Source organism: Passer domesticus, chromosome 10 (genome assembly GCF_036417665.1).
Source record: "Passer domesticus isolate bPasDom1 chromosome 10, bPasDom1.hap1, whole genome shotgun sequence".
Taxonomy (NCBI): domain Eukaryota; kingdom Metazoa; phylum Chordata; class Aves; order Passeriformes; family Passeridae; genus Passer; species Passer domesticus.
The window spans coordinates 16,266,128-16,287,574 of NC_087483.1; the positions used below are offsets into that span (position 1 = coordinate 16,266,128).

The 21,447-nt window shown below is 40.1% G+C and overlaps 1 protein-coding gene across 6 annotated transcripts in view; it reads right to left on the bottom strand.

Annotated features, from left to right (window-relative positions):
* The window catches only part of SATB2 (SATB homeobox 2), a 131,743-nt gene that overhangs the window by 67,733 nt on the left and 42,563 nt on the right, over positions 1–21,447 (bottom strand). For all 6 annotated transcript variants that reach the window (XM_064433990.1, XM_064433989.1, XM_064433993.1 and 3 more), the window contains 2 exons: positions 4,627–4,753; positions 2,460–2,583 (listed from right to left, as the gene is read on the bottom strand). In XM_064433990.1, the coding sequence (XP_064290060.1) occupies positions 2,460–2,583; positions 4,627–4,753 (251 nt within the window). The remainder of the gene's footprint in view (positions 1–2,459; positions 2,584–4,626; positions 4,754–21,447) is intronic.

Genomic DNA, 21,447 nt, shown 5'->3' on the forward strand with positions numbered 1-21,447 from the left:
TAATGCATAATGTTTCTAGAAAAATCCTTAACGAAGGAATAAAGCAGCAGGTATGTTTGGTATGTGTGTGGCCATGACAGCCATGTTCCATTAGAACTACTTAGAGCAGGAGCTAAGAAATACCCACACAAAGAAAATCTGGTGCAGTAAGTTCAAGGAGAAAAACATGGGACACGCTCATGTCCTAATAAAGCTTGCTCCAGCAGAGAGACAAAAATGCATGGTCAGTGCTGAAATGAGTGATACAACACAGTGAAGACAGATCTCTATGAAAAGATGGAAATACTGAAATAATTGGATTTCTTTCTGCCACACACACTCCCCCTACCTATCCTCCTTCCCCCCAGCTTGGTTAACCGGGATTTATTTGTTTGAACAGGAGCCGTAGGCTAAGGGCAGCTAAGCTGCAGACATGTAATACACCTAGCAGAAAAAAACCAGAACAATTTTAAATCAAAGTGAATGATTACATTTCCCATTAGCAGCAATCAGAATCCCCATCTGGGCTGCCTGGAGAGCTCGGGCACTGAGAACCAGAGCCGGAGCACCATCGCTGGTGGGAGCGGGAGCTCCCCACGCTGCCCCTCTCTGCTTCTGTACTTGAGGCACTGTGAACACATTAATAAACAGCAGCATTTACTCTGCAGTTTCACTCCTAAGAGACCACTCTGCAATTTGCTGCTGTCAATAATATATTAACCACAAGGGGGTTGTAATGACATTTCACATTTGGCACGATATTTTTTTAAAACTGATTTGGGAGAAGGAATTGTATTAGAGGCATATTCAGATGATGGTAATAGACAGCTTCTATACAACCTTCCATTGTATCTTCTGCATTTTGTGAGCTAAACCAAAAGAGACTGAAACTTTTTATGGCAATAATAATAATGATACAAGCTGCATACTGCAGTCTCAGTTCAAGAGTTAGTCACTACCCAAGGTCATTTATACCTGTGCTTAATAGTAAGCAAGTTCAATTTCCTACAGAAGGATCTCCTCTTAGCTTTGTCTGCTAAATAAATACTGGGGTAAGGATTTTGGCTGCTACACTTCTGCCATCAGTAATTTTGCAAATATATGTCAGACAGAGTCTATAGGAGTAAACCAACTGCAGTGTTTCCACCTGGTAGGCTTTGAAACTGAAGTAGGAGGAAACAGACCCAGACAACAAATGAATTCTGCATATGAAATGATGCATAGTTTAGTTATGCTGGATATTGAAGAAGACTGGGCAGAGACAACCATATGCTGCAGTCATCATTAGCTGACCAGATTCTACAGATAATTCTATTTTAAAAAATTACACTTAAATTGTGTGAAAAGGAAAACACTTTCGTATTCAATGCGTATTCCACACTGTGCATATCTACAGTGTCTGTTACTCCTTTACTAAATCAGCAAGTTCCGTAGCTTTTCCTTACAAAACCCTTCCAATTCCTGTTAGTTCTGCAGATCCCACATGGCTAAAGAAAGTAAAGAATGTGATTCCTACCAGCTCCATATTTTACCTCTGTGCTTTCCCTGGAGTTGTAATCATAACACAGCGAGGCAAATTTGTGGTGAACAGAGTGAATTCTCTTGGTTCATGGAGGCTTTGGATCATGAATTGCATGAATAGTGCAATGGAAGACAGACAATCACAGGAGAAAAGATGCTGGATATGAGCAAGCAAAGTATTGGATTTTTAGGAAGCTGGAATTACCCATGTTTTGACTTTTAAAAGATACAATGGACAGATTAACCTGATTCTAGTACACATTTTAGAAGGCAATATATTTTTCATGCCTAGCAAAGTTACCTGGTCTGGGTGCTAAAGTGTTATTCTGTTTTTTTCTGAGAGGCAAGGAGAAGTAAGTCATAAAAATTTTATGAATGTCTCATTATGACAATCTAAAGTACAAATAGAGCTCGTGACATCTGTAGGAACCTGTGTCTTAGACATGACATCACTGCCATTTAAAAGGCAGTCATGGAGAATGAGGCTGAGTTTTTGTTCTTTTTTTAACATAATTGCATATACATTTCTTTGTTGCTGTTTCCTAGAAATTGGGGCACAACTGTTAAAACTGCATACTTTTTATCATGGTTGCAGGCTGATGAGAGCTATCCATGGGTTAAGGGGGAAGGCAAGCCTCTGCTAGTGGGGAGAAGCCATTTGAATCTTGTATTTGAGGATCATTAGATTTACTGCAATAGGTTCAGCTAAAAATCTAAATAATGGATTTATATCTCTATGAAAACCAATCAATTAATTAATAATTTTTACCTGGCAACCCACTAAGAAAACATGGTGTAAAGATACCATTTAACATATTCATTAGTATTTCTCCTTTCTAAAGTAAACAAGAAATTTATTTGGTACTTATGGAATTGTTTAGCGTAGGACCTTTACAGAACAAATATGAGCCTTGGGTCTTGCAAGTCTTTCTTTCCCTAAGCCTGCTAAAAGCACTGACCTGTGAGAGAGGGCATTCTTTGGCTAATGTGCTCTGATTCATCTCTTTGAGCAGTTCCTTTAAGGCATTGCGAACTGTGGCATGGTTCCACTGCTCTGCTGGCAAATCTTCCAACTTTGAACAACTGTTAAAACAGAAAACAAAAAGCAGATAGAAACATCACCTTCACAGATGCTTACTTTTTGTGTGCAAGTGCTAGAGACCTTTAAGCAACAAGCATGACCCCTGGAGTTTCCTGCTTGGCCAGTCCATCAAGGTGCTTCTCCCCTCTATCCCTCTCCCACCAAGCATGATTACCAGAAGATGTGCAGTTCAACACGCAGCTGCTGATCCTCCTATGGCATATGTGTGCATAACCAGTCCTGCTGGGGCCTGATGGAGAGCAAAGAAACTGCATAAAGCGAGCCCCAGGAATGGCTGAGTAAAGCCATCCTCTCCAGACAAAGATACTCCTGCTGGGGTAGAAAAATAAACATATATGCTGCACTGCCACTAACAAAATCCCTGAACAGTGAGGGCCCTCATTGTGTGGAGGCGAGACTTTGAAAAATTAGTTTAATTTTATACAGGTTCTTATAGTGCCCTTATCACTGAAGTATCCCAGAGCCTTTCAGAAACACATTAAGCCATATGCCCAACATCTGTCACGTGCAGTTCATTCTCACTTTCATTCCACAAGAACTGCACATGTAGTGAAGCTTTTGTCTTCATGTGACTTGTGCCTCTTTTAATTTAACAAGCTTATGGTTTGTGTCTACATGCATGGGGACAGACCCAAGAAGCACAGCAAAAAGGTGGGAGAAGCTTGTCACTGCCATTTCTGATGCAGAGCCTTAATGCATGCTCTCCAATGGCCCCAGAAGGTGGTTCTACCTTCTGCCCTTACAGCCTGGCTTTTGCCTCAGAGCTGAACCTTCAGTTGTGCTTGTGGAGTTCAAGTACTCAGTGAACATCTTTATGTCAAAGCCACGGACTATCTTTTATTTATGTGACATCCAGGCATTCAGGCACTTTGAAGATAAAGAATGAAATCTTAACCTTCGGTTCATACCCTTTGCTAACAGAGATGTGACAATACACTACATGAACTCCTGGTAGCTCTATAGCAGCTGTAGGGTCTAGACACTCTTTTACAGCTACATAGCAGAGATGCAGCCCAGCTGAAAAATTTTAACAGTATACAAAACCAAGGAAAGACCTGTTCATGGAAATAAGAAAACCCAAGCACCATCAGACATTCAACAAGAAAGAAATGTTGCTGTTTGCAAGTTTAATGTCAGTGAGGCATCAACTATTTCCAAATTCTAAATTGCACTGAACAGTTGGAGGGCATGTACCTGTCACCAAAGAACATGCACATATCCCTGTGGGCCCCTCTTCTGTTCAAGCCAAAGCTTCAAAGAATTGTCAGCAAATTATTCCAGATTGTCTGTTACTTTTTACTCTGTCATGTTCTGGCCACACAGCTACAGGAGGCTGTGCAATGTAGGCTTATCTGCAGCTCTGGCATATGCCATGCACTGCCAGGGACCTTACATTTGAGGACTCTTTAGAAGGCCAAGACAGAGAAAGGAGAAGAAAAAAGGAAGGAGGAAAGGAGGGTAAATAAGTGTAAAAATGCTGGGAGCTTTTGCTTTGCTGATCAGAATTAGCCCTGAGGGAAGGAAAACATTTTCAAAAGGCCAAATGGACCTGCAGCAACACTTTCCTTCCTTGTCTTCTGTTTGCTGGAAAGACCACTGGACAAAAAAAGGAAAAGAAAAAAAGCTCCCCTCCTCCACATCTCAGCAATTGGCTGAAGAAGACCTGGATTTTCATAATGCAGATGCTAGAAAAAGGCAAAGAGTTTATTATTTGATAAAATTAGAACTTAAGAATCCATTAAATCATGGACTGTGGAAAGGTCTGCCTCTAAAAGCCCCATATTTTTACTTGATTGAGTTTCTGCCCTTCACCCTTACCACAATGCTGCTTCAGAAAGCATACAGTATCAGCTGGACCATGCACCAAAAACCTGCCAGGTGAACCACCCTTCTCTCCATTTTCTTTTCATTTCATCAAAAGCCCATAAATTAATGAAGACAGGATGTGCTAATCTCTGTAGTAATGCTGTAACCAACAGAGCAGCTCAGAGAATAGGGAAGGACAGATGTTCAGAAACACCCACCTTTGTAATTGGATTTTCAATGTCACAACATGATAGACATCTTGTAGCATGTCGGCTACTGTCGCATCTGGTGCATCAGTCACATAACTGAGAGGGAGGGGATTCCACCTCCCAAGCTTGATTATTCCTGAAAAGAAAACAAAAAATCCATACTTTATATTTTATCAGCCATTTATGAAACCCTTCAGCAAGGTTGATTGCTCCCAAGATTCAAGATCTGCCTTGAGGTTTATTGCAGTCCTGCCCAGGAAGGTGTATTCTACTGACTCCTGAGAAAACAGTGGAGAGGAGCAGGAACAGATTCAAAATTTTTAGGAGAGAGTTGTTGACATGTTCCTGACTCTTAAATTACTGTAAGGAAACACAGGAGACTTCCTTCACATCTTTCATCATAGCTCTAAAGCCTAGTTCTTTAAGTTAGAATAAGCTTTAAGTACTTTCTAGTCCTGATTTTGCAGTCTACAAAAACTCTTCAGTAAATAAATGCATTACTTTGACTTGAACAGGAAAATTCCTATGCGTGGGCTTTCAGCACTGTTACAATCTAAACATGGTACAATTCCCAGTGTGGATGGAAACCCACCAAGCAGGAAGAGTTTACTCCCAGATACAAGTTGCACTATGCAGACAGTTTTGGGTTTTTTTTCCCCACAAAGAAAATCAAGAACCAAACAACTGCAACCTGCTGACCACAGATCCAAAATAGCTTTTTGGAGGCGGGGGAGAATGCTGTATGTTCTATTTCTACTTCTGTTCATTCTTTCATAGGGATCATCACCTCTTCTGGATGAGCTTGTCACAAAGACTGCGAACTTGGATGGTAAACCATTTGGTGCAGAGGTATTATTTTTGTTTAGACAATTACAGAGGGCCCACCCACACCAAAAACAATGACTAATCCCAGGAATGACTTCCAGGAAGACACCAAACAAAGAAAGCCACAGTGCCATCTTACATGACAGCAAAGCAGTTCAGTCCTGTTCTGCACTATTGCCACTACTGCTTTTATTCCCTCCTTTATTGTATTCCCACTGCCCCACTGTTCTGCTCACTTAACTCTCCTCAGCTCAGCCCTACAAGACACCATTCTTCCATTCAAACTGATGCCTTCTGAGGTTTCTTTATATACTGTGTGATCTTTGAAAAGACATCCATAAACTCAACTGCCAGAAAAAAAGTAGTACACTAATACACAAGAAGACTACTTCTTCTGAGATAACAGACACGCCAAGAACTCCTCTTGGGTATCTAGAAGGATGTTGTGGTGCCAAGAAACTTCAACTGTCTCCTCCTCACTTTCTACTCCCAGCTCTGGAACTAACTGAACTGCAGTAAATTAAAAAAAACTCTTATTCTGATCTCCCAAAAATAATCATAAGATAAACACTACACTGAAACAGTGAAACAAAGCTTCTCACAGAGACAATAACAGAATACAAAGAGGCCATGAAGTACCTGCTATGGAGTATTTTTCCCCATTCCTACACAGATTGAAGAGGAAATAATTTTAGTACAACTCCTTTTCTGTAGCACTTAAGTCTTTGCATTTACCACTGACAAGCTTTGCAAGGCATTCTGTCAGCACACACTGAAAGAAGCTGGAAGTGACCTCGTTCATCCTCAGTGGCACAAAGTTTCACTGGAACACACTGGTACAGACAGGCTAATACTTCAAGAGCAGTGAAGCTTAAGAAGCTTTTGGCAAAGAGATATATTGTCCAAATGAAACAAAAAGTTACTAAGTGTTGCTTGATATCCAATGCTTTAAAATGGGACATAAACAGAACAAAAACATTTCAATGATGCACTGTTTCAGTATTAAGATTTAACAATCTGGTGCTGAATATGCTGCAGTATAAATAGTGCCTGGACTCAGATCCAGTAGAGTAACACACAGCACTCATTCACAGCACCGTATGTCTCCAGTGCTGGCTCCTTGAGTCATATTCCACTTGCCAAGAAAAGCTGTTTTTCTTAAGGGGATAGTTTACTTAATGTTATCTCTGGTGACAACAAGAAATGCATATAGTACAGCATATATTAGTCATGAAATGAGCATCAAGGGTCCACTGCGTAAAATACATGCTGGAAAAACACAGTTTAGCTGCTGACTTCCTTCACCTCCTCCTGCTATATAATAATTTAAAGCAAAATCACCTAGAAATCCAGAAATCTATACAGGCTTCACAGAACACTTGGCTTCCTATGTTTAACCCCGCCAAGTTTTCATGTTATTGAAAAAATAAGCATCATATGTGCCCCATAAGTCACATCTAAATTGGTAATATTTTACAAGAGGCTTTATTTTTCATTCAATTAAGAAAGCACTCAGAGAGCACACCATCTGCAACTGCTCAGGCCTGGCAATGCTGGCAAAGGACAAAGAGATGGCTGGGAAGCACTGAAGTTACTAAAGGTGTCCCCACACTAAAATGGTTTTTAAAAAAAACCCAGCCCAGTGCAGCCAGAATGCACCATGGGAAATACTATGCAAATTGTTTCACAGGAATGTCTGCTACTACTGGAAGTTAGGGAGATTTTTTTTTTTTTTTAATCCTCCTCTACAACTGGAGAGGAAATTGTTTTGGCTGGATTTAAACAAACACAGGTGTTACCACAATGCTCAGTGCCTCTGCACGTTAACACCTGCTGAGAGTCCTTTACTCTGTGTTACAGCGCTGCTGATGCACGCTATTTTTTTAGCCGGTGTGATGTGACGTGTGAAATATTTTTTTCCAGAGCACATTAAGCTGGTCCAAACGATAGCCAGAAGCCATGGTTTCCATTCAGCTCCTCAGCAGACTTCACAGGTGTGTATTTCATGGCACCAACACTGTACTTAAGGCAACTCTTGGGCTGTGTTTGGGAAGATGATGCCAGCTTGTTGAGCAAATGTGTTCTCCGCATACTAAGACATCTCTGAATGACTACTCAATAAAAACTGAGCAGGCCAATATTTTCCCCCTGAAAAGGTCCCTTCTTATCCAGACTGGGTGTGTCTAACATAACAGCAATCCGGAGATGAAAACAGCCTGGCAGCAAGGGGTCACTTCCACATACACATTTTTTATTGTTCCTCTCATTGACTTCAAATGGTACAGCTCAGGCCTTTAAAGAAATCATTTTAACTGGCCTGGCTAACCTTTTATCCTACCACAACTGACACTTGGGACTGGAGACAGGAATGAGGAAAGGTCACTGTGTTATTAACGAAAATACTTCTCTGGGAGTATCACTTCCCTGTCAGCTCCAGACCTTCTCAAAATTATGTGTGGATAATGCACAGCAGATCAGAGAGCTCAGGAAACACAAATATACATCTTCCTTGAGTTCCCAAAACTCTTCTGTTAACAGATCTGCCTCTCTTTCCAATATCTATTGGGTCTTTTTTCCTGTGAAAGATTTCTGAAGGGCGAGCTAACAGATTTCAATGCTTGCACACACTCAAGAAATGGTTATAGACTAGAACAGCTCTCAGCTCACCAAGAAATGACTGAATGCAGCCCAGGCTAGTTAGGCAATTAAAGACAATAAAGACAGCAGTTTTCTCAAAAGATTTTTTTTCAAAACCTATGTTAGAAGAGATTCTCTATCCACACAGGTTGTTGGTTCTTGAATGGCATGTACTTCTACAGTCAGGTCTTTTATTAATTTTAAGCCTCAGCTTCATCAAAATGCAGACAGAGAAAAAAGAGAGTATCTTTGTGTAAAATTGGTCTAACTCCCTTTACCCACAAGAATGGCAGAACACACCAGGGGCAAACTTCTGTGAGCTCAAGTGTCAGGTTTGTACATAACCACTGAATTCACTGCTGTCACTACACTCAGGCCAATGATGTGCCACCCTGCCAGCATGTTTCCAACTCAATTTCATTCAAAAAGCAGCTCTTTTGGAGAAGGAAAGTGGTAACTACACAAGTGAGAGCAGAACACTACACTGAACAGAAGCCTTGCCCTGCTATATCACAGCTGACCCATTCCAGATCCAGCAGAACTCATCACAGGATCCTCATGAGCTTTATTTTATCACCTGAAAAAATGATGCATCTATAAAGCAGGGGAATATTCCTAGGACATCACCCTACTGAGATGTGAACTGAATGGATGCAAGGCTGGGGCTAAAGCAGACTTCCAGAAAAACTACTTTGATCAGGAGTATAAAATGACAAAAAGCAGGAAGCTGCTTTCTAGAAAAATACAGCTAAGCTGGCAAACCCTTTCCATTGTGTAATTCACATGAAAATTTCCAGTCACATGAAAATTATTTATCTATATAGGCTAGAGACCTCATTTGTCATTGCAAATGGAAAGACAGCCACACAGCACACTCATTCTAAGAATGCCACATCTGGGCTTTAGAACACACATATCATGGTCTAGCTATGACTATGGAATAAGATCCTGAATGGAATGAAGGGCAGGTGCTGCATCTCCCACTCACCTGCACAGGTAACCTTAATCTGGATAGCCCCAAAACAATTACTGGAGCACCTCAGGTACCTTCCAACACATCGCTGCCGTAAAATTAAACTCTTCAAATGGGGCATTTTCCAAATTCCTTTTTGTGGCTAAACAGAGCAAACAACTAGAACATGCTTCACCCTGTCACAGGCTCCCTTCAAACCATCCCCTGCTCCCACCACAGCAATACTCTTGATTTCACTTTCACAAATTATGAGCATACCTAAATTGCACCTTAAATGCATACTCGTAGTATTAATGCAAATGCATACGCAGAAATAATGTAACTCATTTTAAATGCTAATCTGCCAGGGTTAAAAGCTACTCATGTGTCCCAGAATTTGTTTCCTTGCATCTCAGGGATCCCAGGACCACAGCCTGAGAGATGTGGACTGCAAACACAAGGCTGGTTGAAGAACACAACCAACATCTGCTGCTGCCTTGTGAATTCAATCAAGTAGTTTTGATCAAACATTGTGCTTTTAACAGCAGCTCTTACCAAAACAACAGACACTCAGGAGAAATTGCAGGTTAGCATTAAAACCCAAGCATTTCTGATTTCTTTTACAGCTCCAAATAAAAGATCTCAAAGAGATACCAAACAAAAGCCCCACTTCTGGGACCACCAAGCCATTTCTCTATCACCCACTATTGCAGGACTTCCTTCCAAAATGGGTATGCTCCTGAGACAGTGACTGCATCTGTTTGTCCCTTTCAAAGGCATCTTATCCCTATGCTTTAGCATGAAATTTTCCTTTGTTGAGCTGTGTTTTGTTACACAAATTGAAAGCTGCCTGTCCCATGTAATAAATACAAAGAATTACTTACTCATAAATCAGTTTGGAGAAAATCACTACCCTGCAGTACATAACAACTCAACCTATGTTTCTTACCTCTATACTGCCTGTAGTATATCATCACACTGTAACAACATAAAGCCATAATTTGTAGTTATTACTGTTAATCCATCCTTTCAGGGAGAAAGGATGAAAAAGCAACAGGAAAAATTACCAGAAAATAAACTGATTATATTAATTTTTTTATTATATTATTAAGCCAGCTTTTTGGAAAATCTAAGAAAATACTACACTGCCTTTGCCCATGGTTATAAGTGTGCCAATATTATTCTACTGGATTTCAGTCAATGACACATTGGGGTAATAGATGGGAAAAAACAATCAGCAGAATACTCCCCCCATACTTCTGAAGCATCTTTCATCAGAAGGTCCCAATGCACTTTAAAACATTAATTAATTGAACTTTGCAACATCCTAATATGTGAGGTAGACTGTATTCTGCCAATTGACATATTGGTGATGCAGTGATTGAAAGCACAAAATGAACATAATCCTATGCTTATGCCAATACAAAAGAATCCCCCTCCTTCCTCGTTTCAGCCCATAATAAATAATTCAGTGAGAGAACAGGAATAAACTATGTGATTACACTGTGATGTACACATCCACAAATCAACAGGAACACCCACAATCCCCGAATGACGAATGCTCCACCCCAGCTCATGAGACTTGTGCAACTTCAGGGCTCTGCACAAAAGGGTGACCTTCACCCAAGGGGAAAACACAGCCCAGCCACACAAAGCTCTGGAAGCACAAAGCCCCTTGAACTGCTGCTGCTGCTGCAAGTCTTTGCTCTTGCTGTTTAAAAATGCTCTCATAAACTCTGAGTACCGGTGATGGTTTAGAGCACAAAACAACACAACTATGAGCCAGTCAATTTAAACACTTTCTGGCTTACACATCTGCATCAGTACAGAGACTTTAATATAAACTAAGCAATTATATGATTACATATGATATTTATATGATTATATATTAAACATTTTATGGAATTATGGGTGAAACTATCAATAGAAAGACTGTTAGTGTTACAAGATTTAATGCCAAACTTCAGAGTACTTTCATAGATGAAAATCATTTTGATACATGAAGCTTGGTTTTGTGTTTTTCATTTTTTGAATGCTAGCATTGCCCCTTCCTTTCCTCCAGCAAGACTGTATTGAAGTATTTGACTTAAATAACATACACTAAACAGTTTAATGGCTTGTAATTCCACATATCGGGTTTACATTTTACAGTAAAAAGATTGTGTCTCGTGTAATAGATGCTGCTTCACATTTGGGAAACGTTATGTGAGGACCCTGACTTTTATTAGATTAATTTAATATAGGCACTAAGTTACTAGACTAAATTAATAAAGATCTTCTTAAAAAAGGAAAAAAAATGAGGTGAGGGGAGAGAGAGAGTGAACAGAATGAACCCACAAATTAAATAAAATTTTCTGGAGCTTGTTATTTTGGAAGTCTTTATTTAATTTTCCAACCTCTATTCAGTTTGAAAAAACAGTCAATAATTGGTAAGGAAACAGGAAAAAAAAACCTTGATGTTATTTACTTCAGGGGATTATTTTTAAAACTGTTATATGATAGAACAGGAATACCACAAATAAATAGAAGGGCAAGGAAGCAAAGGAAGTACTATTAAAAAAACAAGACAACAGGCTATTCACTTAAGTTTCCAGAGTGGATTCAATGATCCTTGTGAGTCTCTTCCAACTCAGAATATTCTGTGATTCTGAAGTATTTTTTACATTTCCTGTATTACTTATAAAACTACCACCTCCACTGAGGAAAACCACATTCAGTCCTGCATAATATCTGTCTTTTGTCATTTTTGGGCTGAGTGTGCACTTGCCTTGGACAGCAAGAATATGCATAAAGAGAGAGAAGTCCGCTTCTCTCATCTGAGACAGAGAACCACTTCTCTAAGTAGAGAGAGCTGAACCAGAGCATCAAACAAAGTCTTTGAAATCATGACAACTCATGACAGAAAGGCTACTGCGCCCAGGTGTCCTCCGTAACCCTGCCAGCCTGGAGTCCAGCTTCACCCTCCACCAGGCTGCCCTTCCTCAGAGGCACCCTCACACCAGGGCAGCCTCAGTGCTATTACTGAGTATACCCAATGCCCATAGGATTGCAGCACCCGCTGCATGTCACTAACATCATCCCCACATAATGCCCAGAGCAGGGCACTCCACCCAGTTCTGCATGAAATTACTGCCTTTTGGGCAATCTTACGACAAGATTGTTCCCATTTTAGCCCTGGGACACCAGGAGCACAGGCTGTGCCTCCTCCCAGGGAGCAGTGCCTGCTGAACACCCTTGAAATCCAGAGTGTCACAACTCAGCTTATTCCTTGATCAAAGAGCTTCTTTAGCTGCTGCCATGAGTAGAGGTTTGCTTTGCCATCTTAAAAACACAGCTGTGATTTGGACATCATAACTTTGGACATCAGCCATCTCTCCTTGAGTTCCAGGGTCCCTGGAAAAATGTGCTGCTTCTCTGCCATCCCAGCATGACACCAGGACCTGTTTCTAATTTAGGGCCTCCCAGAGGGCCAACATAAGCAGATACAGCTAGTGGGGACCTGCAGTGGGCTTCCAGCTCAGCCTCACAGACTGAGAACTGGGGCTTTAGTGCAGTTGCCTCAGTTGCTAAGAAACACAAAGGCAAGTGCCCCTGAACAGCCATAAACAATGCCGGGATCATCTCACCATAGATTTTGGACCTGGTGACCGTACTGCCACCTCACCACCTATACAGGGCTACACATAAGTAACAGGACCAGAGGTTTACACAAACATTTGCTGTCCAACCTTTTTGTCATCTTTCTGCCAGGCCATTGCCACCAACACAAACTGCCTCATGACATGTTCAGCAAAAACAGAGTATCTGGGCAGACAGCCTTTGGTCCCTACCTCCCTGAAGCCTTTCTTGAATTTTATATAATATTTCCCAATGGAGAAGAGGAGAGGTAGGAGACATTTTCCCTCTTTGGGGAAAACCCTGCTTCTTTTTAAAAAGATGCCAATGCCCCAAACTCCTTCAATTCACCCAGCTTCAATGCTTGCCTATAAGCTTCACACGGAAAGTCAGTCTACTGAGCAGAAGAAACAGCACAATAACATGGCATTGCAGCTGAATACATAAAACACGTTTTAAAGGTTATAAAAGAGCATTGCTAACAGGACATTGTAGAGGATAATAAGCTTAGAATTAAGCCTACAGACATTGTCTGGCCTTGTATGAATCTGAATATCCTGCCCACTCACAGCAATAGCTACAGAGAGCACAGAAAGTCTGGCTCACACTGCAAACATACAGTAGCCAACTATCTTTGTGTTGAGTCAACTACAAGTAGATTTGAAAATTCATGGGTCTCAAGTCCAAAGAAAAATAAGGGCATACAGCATGCTGTGCTGCACAAACAAACCCCTAAACTAATGCAGTTTAGTATTCTGGCCTATGTAGTTTAACAGCTTAATCTCTTTAGTCTAAGGTTTGTGTCTTGGGGTTTTCCCTACGCTGTATAAAGACTGGCAGAATGTTTTTTTCACTAAATTACTACTTTTGGTTTTCTTTCTGTCTTTTCTTTCTTCCCACCAGACATTCAGCGCTTGACTTCCATGAGAAAAAAACAACATGAACAACTGAAAAACTAGTAGGACAGCATCTAACTATTCAGGACAGAAAAGCAAGTATTGCTGAGGAAATAGAGGGATCGAGGACTTTAGCGATAATCTCAAATGACTGCTTCCACTAATTCAACATTAATGCAATAAGTGAAGACACAGTTGCTGTAATTTTTGCCATTCAACTCTGAAGCCCTCTGCTCTTTGTAGCGGCCTTACTTTAAGAGTACAGCCAGATCCATACAGGATCAAAAAATATTCACAAGCTTGATCGCAGTATCTCTAATGACATTCCGTTAAGAACTAATTCCACCACAAAGCAGTTAACAAGGAAGGTAGTAATACTTGTATTTTAGCATTTTTATATTAAAAATTTTTATGGAAGCAGAAGTATCCATGAAAATCTGCATGCACATGTATATTTAAGAACAGGCAAGAGATCTAAGACTGTTGATACTTAGGCTCAGGTCTCACCCATAGTACAAATAGGTAGAAGGTAAGGGAATAAGCCTCCCCTTTGTCTTACAAATTGATCGACTAGAAGAGACAGAGAATAGTATCTTTAAGGTTGTAATATTTCTTTTCAAAATACATTTTAATAACCCTAGTTCTTAATTTGCACAGCATTGCAAATTCAGATGAATTTGATTAAATTAAGTAATACATTTTCCTTTACTGACACTTATTTCACTTGATAATCTGATCTCAAGTTCCCCATCTCTTTCTTTTATTCCCAGGAAGAGCAAAAAATTCTGCATTTCTGACAAGTCTAAATAAAGCTTTGCTGGTTACTGAACTATGCCACATTTCCTATCAACAGAAAACAAAAGCGGAAAAAAAAAGACTAGTTCACCACTAGAGGAGATGACTCAGAGCAAGCAGGAACTGTTACCAGACTCAGAAAAAACAGTTTTCTCTTGTACTGTTGATGAGCCCACATTAATGCTGAGATGAACCTAGATTTGTTTTCTTAGCCCACATCTTCCTAGAACTGAACCTATTTTCTTACAAAGCCACCAGATCCTTTTTGGATCCTGTTAGCATTTTAACTTCATGTTAGTCATTTTGTGAAGAAGAGACAAAAAACAGAAAGACATAAATAACTATTTTTTTAAATTTAACTGATAAATTTCTCTGCACATGGTAAAGACTGGAAAGAGTTATTAACATTTTGGATCTGGAAGTTTGCAGCACACACACATCATGCTCAGCAGCATTTCCAGCTCCCCACTTCTTTAGTAGCAGCTAAGATTGTCACGTAATCACCACATATAGAAATTGTGGAACTGCTATGAAGAAAAGTAACTCTATCCCAGCCAAAACCAGAGTGTTTAATGGACAGACTCTCCAAGCCTCAAGCATTGCTGGCACCATGAACACCCTTGTGAGATGGTGTAGAGCTCCAGTACCTCCTCTCACCATTTCTTTCTCTTTCCTAAACTCTATCTCATGTTCAAATCAAAGAGATAAAAAATGCTGCAGAGTGATATTTCAAGAGAAAAGGGAGGAAAGACTGTCATTTCTAATCATCTCCCAAAGCCCCAGGTGTCTTGGGCCCACGTATGCACAGCTTCTATGTGCGAAAGCAGAAAAGGAATCTAGAGGCCCATTCCCAGTTCGGGGGAATATAATTAAAGAAAGATACAGTGGGATGATGCCTTATTCAGAACATGGCACCAACACTGGAAAATCCCTGGAATCTACCAGAGATACCATTTCACCATAAGGCACAACCTATACTGCTGCCAGCATTCTCCTCTGTACCACAAATACGGAGTATCTCACTAGGGATTTCAACTAATAATATCATGCTTCAGCAAAAAACAAGATATAAATAACTACTTCACAAAGTCTTATGTAGGAAGATGAAGACACTGCATACATCTTCTCAAAGAATAGGCTGAACAGCCTTCATATAATCCAGATATATTCTCTTCTCCTTACTGGCACAGAGAACCAGAGCAGACCTCAGCAGTGAGGGAGCATTACTAGCCCAACACACCAAGGCAGCTCTGGGAAGTCTATGGTTTTCACAATCTGATTGATTTCAAAGGTCACCCTGGAGGAAAAGCCTCAATCTGGTTCCTGCCGACACAGCCGTTTCCCACAGCCAGTATCTATTCTCTGCTCTTGGCACTCACTCAGGTGGTGGGACGTGGGTTGCACTGTGGGTATCTGCATCTTAATGAAAGTCTATTTCACTCCCCCAAAGCCTATTGTTCATTTGGAGGCATGGAGTGCTACTGGTTGTTTCAGATTGGAGGTCTTAAGACAGGTACGCACACCAAAGAAAAAAAGACTTTCTGAGTAAGAAAAAACTTTGGAACTATAGAATTATCCTAAAAATCTGAGCTGCCTAAAATACTGTAGCAATTGAGACTTAAAACTATTTGTAATTCCTTCTAATCAGCAAAAAAATACCCTCCTTTCTTCATTTGACATCTGAGTTCATGGTGGATGAAAACCCAATCAGAGGAGCCTATCAGCACTAAAACAGCTCCCATTTTCCCCACGTGAGGACCCTGGTTTACAGTTTATCACAGATTAACTCATTTGAAAAGCTCATGCAGTAAGAGTCCCAATCAGTGTGACCAACCATCACTGTAGTGCAGATGGAAAAGATCACAGCCACACCATTAGAACTGCAATCTAGGAGAATAAAATTAAATATTAAACCAAACTGATAAATTAGAGATGAATCTATAGGATTTTGTGAGAAATTACCTAGTCTAGGTAGACTGCCCTAGACTAAACATGTTGCACTAATGAAATTCAAGAGGTTGTCCAGTCAAGCCATACTGAAAATTAAGGTCTACCCACTCTCCATAACCAGGAATAATTTTATTGCTGGAGGCCCCAAGCAGCGGCCTTCTTGTTACTTCCTTTACCTACTTCTCAGGTGAAATGTTTTTCATCACATGTTCAAAGAAGTGAACTGAAGATACAGAGGTCTATAGCGATCTCATCTGGAGATGGCTAAAGAACACTGTTCATTTAGAAAAAGTAAGATAAGAGTTTGAAATCTAAATACTCTGTGTTAAGGCTAAGCTAACAAGCTCTTTACAAATGAAATGGGGGCATTTAGGGACGGACTTAAGCCAGCTTTTAACCAGGTGTGTAATATACAAAAAGCCTCATATTCCATTAACTGTGGTGAGTACCTCCAAATGCCATACAAAGACAAAAGGAATGTCATACCCGAAGCATCTTTTGAGTAATTTTTACTTGAAAAATTTTGAGCAATTTTATCTTGAAAGAAATTTTATCTTGAAAGAAAATATTAGCCAATGTAGCTACCTTACAACCTAAACTTTTGAGCAATCTTGGCAGAACTGCAAAATTATGCTATTATTATGGCTGAGGAGTTTTCTGCCAGTAGAGGAAAGGGAATTTGCTGTGTTTCACAAAAGACAGGTTGATAGGCAAGAACAATGCACACTCTCCCTCAGCCTCAGTGAAACAGCAGAACCCTCCACCAGCAACTGCCCCGGCCAGAAAATGGTCTCAACCTTGTCAACAGCCTTTTAGGCACTTCTTGGGTACAAAAAAAAAATTTTCAATTTTGAGCTTGCAAAGCAATGAACAGGTTTTCTTTCCTGTGAAAACAGACCTCAAATTTGTCATAGTGAGTAAGATGAAACAACCCTGTCTGAGAATTCCTCATGGCAAGCAGCTCTGCTGGTCAGTGCCTGCTCACCCATCCACCCAGGACCACATCACTGTCACCTTCCTCCTCCCGCCCACGCCTCGCTGCTCCCGTCTCTGAATGACGGCCAGCACCTCCCAGCTCTACAGGAATAAATCTCCAGACCACAAACCCCTAATATCCCTTCCTCCTCCCCCAAGGCAACCAGTTACCTCTGTTTGGCTTGAGTCATGACTTTTCTTCCCATCTTCTTCCCATGTATTTTACTCAAATTTATAAACAGTGGAAACAAGCACTAGAGGTGCCCTAAGAGGGATGAGCCAGGGATGCCTGCTCCACAAGAGCCATGCCCAAGGGTGCTTGCTCAGAGTGGGGCAGCCCACAGAACACCAAGGTGCTGTTCCCAGGGCAGGGAAAGCTGCAGTGCTGGACGAGGAAGGAGCACGGCAGGCAGGCACGGTGATGGCTGCCAGTCAATTCACACCTCGGCATTAGCCCTCTTCACTGTGCACACATGGGCTGCACAGCCAGCTGGCCAGCTGCACACACCCCTCCCTCACTGCAGCCAAGGAGAGCAAAACATTCCATCTTTCCACTAAAATGACCCATTTTACTGCCACAACAACTCATTTTTGATAGACGCGCTCTGGATCTGCTGTCATGTATGCATTATTAGATAAGTATTTCTAAATAGCAGGTGTGATATATTTTAAGTGAATGCAAATATTATGTGCATAGCCACAGTAAAGGAAGAGAACACAGCAGCCAGTTTAAATCCTACTTCCTTTACTGATCTTCGCAGTAGAAGCAGTAAAGGATTTGTAGGGAGCTGATATAGTATAGCACAAAGTGAATTAATATTAAAAGGAAAAAAAACAACTTACTTCAGGGACTAACACTTTCCCCCCTTCCTGCACATAAAGACGTGTAGCTGTGTTAACTCTGGACGCTACAAATTAGATATGTATGTTGTAAAATTAGACACAAGTACACAGTTTGTTGTTATAACTCAGAAATAAAGCACATAAGTAAAAAAACCCTGAAAATCAAACAGGTTTTTTTCAGCTCTTTCTCCAAATAATGCCAGAAAATTCTTTGTATTTCATCTTGGGGTATGGACATTAGTAGTCATTCTCTGACAATATTTATATGAGAAGTTTTCAAACTGTACAAAGTTGCTAAACTCATTATCCCTATTGCACAAAATTATGTTCAATCCTTTTTTTTTCCAAACCACCACCAAAAGATGACATTATTTCAGAATATTCCCTGTGTAACGCAGAGCAGCAGATTGTGGAAGTAACAGATATCTTGCTTTGGTGGATAAAAATCAGGGGAGAAAAAGAGAATCAGTTCATAAAACCACAACTTGCGTAACTGGTTTTGCTTAAATGAAAAACAAATCAACTGATCATTTCCTGGCAGATGAAGCATTACATTCAAACAGAATTTAAGAATTTTATTCTTTAATTATTTAGCCATAGTCTTACTCTCTTTCACAGTATTCCCTTTTTATTTAACAACTTTTCTTTAAAGCAGGTAAATTTTGAAGGAGGAACTCTGTCTCAAACCACAAAAGCTTGAAAAGGAAAACATCAAAACCAAATCATCTCGAAACAATGTATTTTTAAAACTTATGTCCATGCTTCCTCTGCTGTTTAACTTTCTCTTTTGGCAAAAATATTCTAAGAATTTTATAAGACTACTAATATATTTGTTTAATCCCCAGTCCCAGCCCTCCAGAGATGGCTTTTAGGTAGGTTTGTTAATAAATTGTTAATACTTTGTTAATAAGCAGTGGCACAGCCGTGGTGGGGGAGTTTCCCAGGTGAGAGCTCAGCCCTCCTGGATCCAAGTTCATCACTCGCCACATTGCTAATGAGACAAGTGCAGCCCAACACGAGGTTAATTGTCAGAAGCAATAATCTAAATTAAACTGGCCAACATTCAAGTAAAAGGTACCATTTAAAATATCCTTTTCCAATGAAAGCAATCTCAGGAGTTTATTTGCCTACTCAATATAGGATTCCAGGTTTTTAAAAAAACCCTTCTCCTTCCCCTCTAAGGAACCAAAGTAATTATTTTTAATACAGTGACATATGTTAGACAAAAGTATTAAGGCGGGGGCTTCATTCCACTCCAAGTCTCAATGGAATTTTCCCTTATGTGATCACACATCTGAGCTCAGATTTCACCCTAACCAATGAAGATTTTTTGTTGAACAATTGCTATTAGCTGATGAGAAATCTTCTCACAAATAATCCCAAAACATGGAAGATCTAGTGTGATGTTCCCAGCACTGAGAAATATAATTAAAACAACATGGGGAATTAAAAAAAAAAAAAGAAAAGAAAAAAGTGAGAGTTCACAAAAACATTTGAGAAACAGCTCAAGTCAACTCCAAGCTCACTTGGTTTTGGCTGGGACTGCGGGCTCACAGCAGCTCCAGCCTGCCAAAACAAATACAGCCACCCGTTTGTTCCCGATGCTTTCACCCAGGGAGGGACCTGCTCCTTTGCTTTCCCCTGCTACGATGACATGTCTGCTAGGATTTAACTGGGGTTCATATCCCTGCCCACCTCTGAAACAAATATTATTCTGTTAATTGTGAGAAGAAAAGGACTTAAGTGCCTCCTCGGACTGACATAATAACCAATATCTTCCAGATAATTATTATGTGCTGTAATTAAAACAATACACATCATTCAGGCAAAAAGTTTAAAAATACCTTGGGAGGAAGTAGTTGGGGATATAATTCCACACAGGGAATCTGTTTAATTGTGGTTGCAAACATAGAGGAAAAATATTGCATTTATGATAAATATTATTCATTCACAGTGCAGAGTTAATATAAAAAAGCATCTAATAAACATGAATGTTTGGCTGTAGCTACAATATTTTATGCATATGTTTACCAGTAAGAAATTACTGCAACACATATGAAAAAGTAGTTGTCAATTAACCTTTTTTGTACTTTTAAAATTATTTAGTTGTCATTTTTAGGAAAAGCTGGTAAGTGGATACAAAACTCCTTTTCAAAGCATGCAGTCACCTATACCTAATCTCTGCACTAGCGACCATTAGAATATCCAGGTTTTCAGAATTCCTTAATTTTAGCCTTGAAAATGCTATCATTTTAAGGTAGGTAATGCAGTGAAAATTCTCTCAATTGAATAACAACAAATGCAACAAGAAAGGAAAATGCTTTACAAAATATTAGGAAAGCCAGTGGATTTAAGTAAGTAATATTTAAAAAAAATTGGCTCAGCTTTTAATGATATTGCACAAGTGCCTTTCTTTTTCTAACACAAAGTTGAACTCTTGAATCACTACAGATGCCTTAGTCTAAGAGGTAGCTGGCAAACACAATGGCATGAAAAGCATCTTGCATTAGACACGCCAGTTCCAGATTAAGATGCTGACATGAACTAGTTAGAAACATTTTTACATTTCTCTTTTTTTTAAATTCCCATTGGGAACTTGCTGGTCCCTCTTCCAAACATATAAAATTCAATCCACAAGACAGAAGCTTTGTCACATTCCATTCCTTGGATGCATTGGCCAGTCTACTGCCTACTCAGGAAGCAAAGGGACCAAGGCGTTCCAAGGGGAACGTACAAAATTACACTCTCAGGGTACTAAAATGAACTCTGGAAGTTTGAAAGAAGCACATATTTACCTCCGTTAACTGGAGAACCACCTGCAGCAAGCTGTGCTGGTAGTACAGCTAAAGATGACTTTTTAAAGACAAACAGGCAGTGGCAAAACTGAGAAGATTCTAGAGTTCCTGAACTTTGATGTAGGTACTAATCCTAGGCTACTGCCAGTGCTCTTCCTGCCCGATTCTTAAGTGCATACAAAAGCAAACAGCAGATGGCCAATTCATAAGACTGGCAATATTGGCATAATCAACACAGAGCCACCGGCCCGTGCCCGCATTCAGCCAAGCAGAGGCTGATTAATCAACTGAGATAACAGAGTGAAGACCAGAGATGCCTGGAGAACACCTACAGAAAGGACTTCACTCACCAGGACACCCTGAGTAAGGTTCTTCATGGTCCAAGGTAACACATTTACAAAACACATTGTTAATTTCTTTTTCTATATAATGGTTTGTTTTCCTTCTCCTTTTAAATGTGAATCTCCTATGTCAGATGTGGGAAACAAGCATTTTAATCTTAATTTCTCCCCAAATGTTATCAAAGGACAATAACACAGACCCATTA